The sequence below is a fragment of the Mus pahari genome, chromosome 19 (genome assembly GCF_900095145.1).
Source record: "Mus pahari chromosome 19, PAHARI_EIJ_v1.1, whole genome shotgun sequence".
In the NCBI taxonomy this organism is placed as follows: Eukaryota; Metazoa; Chordata; class Mammalia; order Rodentia; family Muridae; genus Mus; species Mus pahari.
In genome coordinates this window covers 11,571,860-11,574,004 of record NC_034608.1, presented here as the reverse complement: position 1 = coordinate 11,574,004, position 2,145 = coordinate 11,571,860, and the positions used below count along the sequence as shown (strand labels likewise).

Sequence of the window (2,145 nt, the reverse complement as noted above, 5' to 3'; positions counted from 1 at the left end):
GGGGGGAGGTGAGCTGAGGCTCTCCAGGGACTCGAGCCCAGGGCCCAGGGTTTGCAATGCCCTGTCCGGTTGCACATCTACAGGACCTGCGTGTGAGTCCAGTCTTCAGGAATCCATGCCCCAGGTCTCCCAAGCTCTGTTTCTCTTCTCAGCTTCCTGGGTCTCCCACTGTTTCCCAGTTCCCCCAGTATCTCACAAGTCTCACGTCTCAGACTTCTCCCACACAGAAGGCCTCGCCCACCACTCGACCACGACTTCTACTCAGCCAAACAACTTTTCTCTAGGTTGGCTGGGCCACGGCCACCTACAAACACCCCTTTCTAAAGTCCCTCCTCTACCTGAGACTCCCCTCTTTGTTTCCACATCACAACTGACTCTTTCAACCAAGGACCACCCAGGCCCCGCCCGTTCTCAGACTCCTCCCCCATCTTCCCAGTCAAATTCCATTTTTCAGCTTGGGCCCCATTCAAGTCCTTCTCCTTCTTAAAGCCCCACCCAGTCTCCTCAACCCTTTCTCCTCCCATCCATAGGTTGGCCATGATCCTTTCTTTCTCAAGCCCCGCGCCCTTTGGGCCCTTCAAACTTTGTCTCTGCATGGCTCCTCCCACTGTCAAGATCCTGTCCCGTCTCTTTAAACCTAAGCTTGGACTCCATCCCTTGCTTGACCCAGTCAGGTTCTCTTTCTCTGCATGCTTCCCCCTCCTCTCTCGCCCCTAGCCATCCTGCCCCAAGAACTCCTAAGCCCCCACCCCATCTCTACAACTCCTCACAACCTCCTAGTTAAGTCCATTTCACAGGAGCTGGTACTCTGGTGACACATGCAGCCACATCCCCATCTTTTCATTCAACCAGGGCCATTTGTCAGATCCAGTCCGCCTTAGCTCTGTCCCTTCCTTCAGCCAAGGCCATTTCTCAGACCCCACTCATTTTGGGCCTGCCCATCTCCACCAAAGACTATTTCCCACGCTCTACTCTGTCCGATCCCCAGCCAAATCATTCTTCAGGTTCCAACCACTCCCAGCTAAGACCCTTCCTGAGCAGCCCCTCTCACCCTGGCCCCACCCCACCGCCTGCTAGGGTTATTCTTGTTTGTTTGCTTGTTGTGTGTGTGTGGGGGGGGAGGGTTTCTCTTTGTAGCCCAGGCTGTCCTGGAACTTGTACTGTAGACCAGGCTCACAGAGATCCACCTGCATCTGCCTCCTGAGTGCTGGGATTAATGGCGTGAGCCACCACTGCCAGGTTTAGGGCTGTTCTTCAGGTCAGTTTTACCTGACCCCACCCCACCCCACTCTCAGCTAGGGCTTCCTCAGGCCCACCTAGGCCCCTTCTCAGACTCCGCCTCTCTCCCAACCGTGCTTACATGGTCTCGTCATCGCCGAATTCCAGCTCTCCACAAGCATCCTCGTAATGTACACCACCACCACGGGCCGTGCCGTCCACTGTGCGGTAGGGGAGGCGTACAGTGCCACGGGCGCCCGAGCTGCGAACTACGCGCACATCCACGGTGCCCATGCACTCGCTCACATGCAGCAGGCGGTCCTGGAAGGAGAAGATGCCCGCGTGGTCGTCGTCCAGGATGGTGACGGTGGCCAGCAGCGGCGCCACCAGCCGCCCCTTGGGCCGCCCACCGCCGTCGGGCTCGAACATGCCCTGAGCATCGCCCACACGCAGGTTCAGCAGCCTCACGAAGAAGTGCTCGTCCTCCTCGAAGATGTCGTCGTCGATGATCCCGATGCGCAGGTCCTTCTGCGTCTCCCCGGGCTTGAACACGAGCGTGCCCTCGCTGCAGATGAGAACCACAGGGAGCCATCCCTATTATGTGCATATGTGTGTGCAGTGCCTGCCTAGACCAGAAGATCTCCAGTAGCTGGAGGCACACAGTTGTGTGCCTTCCTGCATGAGTGTTGGGGCTCCGATCCAGGCCTTTTGGAAGAGCAGCCAGTGCCCTTAACCTTTGAGCCATCTCTCCAGTCCTGATGATAAGCCTTATTGTTCTCAGCCCTCAGGTTCCCTTAGTATCTGCTGAAGTGGGAGTTTGGTGCAAAGCAAAACCCCTCGGCTTTTAGATTCTGCATTTGTAACTGGATCTAGGGGCTGTGGGCGGTGCTGGGCTGAGTAGCAGGGATTTTTTTTTTTTTTTTTTTT

The 2,145-nt window shown here is 56.6% G+C and overlaps 1 protein-coding gene across 1 annotated transcript in view; it reads right to left on the bottom strand.

Moving 5' to 3' along the window:
* The window catches only part of Slc8a2 (solute carrier family 8 member A2), a 29,693-nt gene that overhangs the window by 12,866 nt on the left and 14,682 nt on the right, over nucleotides 1–2,145 (bottom strand). The window contains exon 4 of the mRNA XM_021219260.2: nucleotides 1,361–1,783. Coding sequence (XP_021074919.1) covers nucleotides 1,361–1,783 — 423 coding nt within the window. The remainder of the gene's footprint in view (nucleotides 1–1,360; nucleotides 1,784–2,145) is intronic.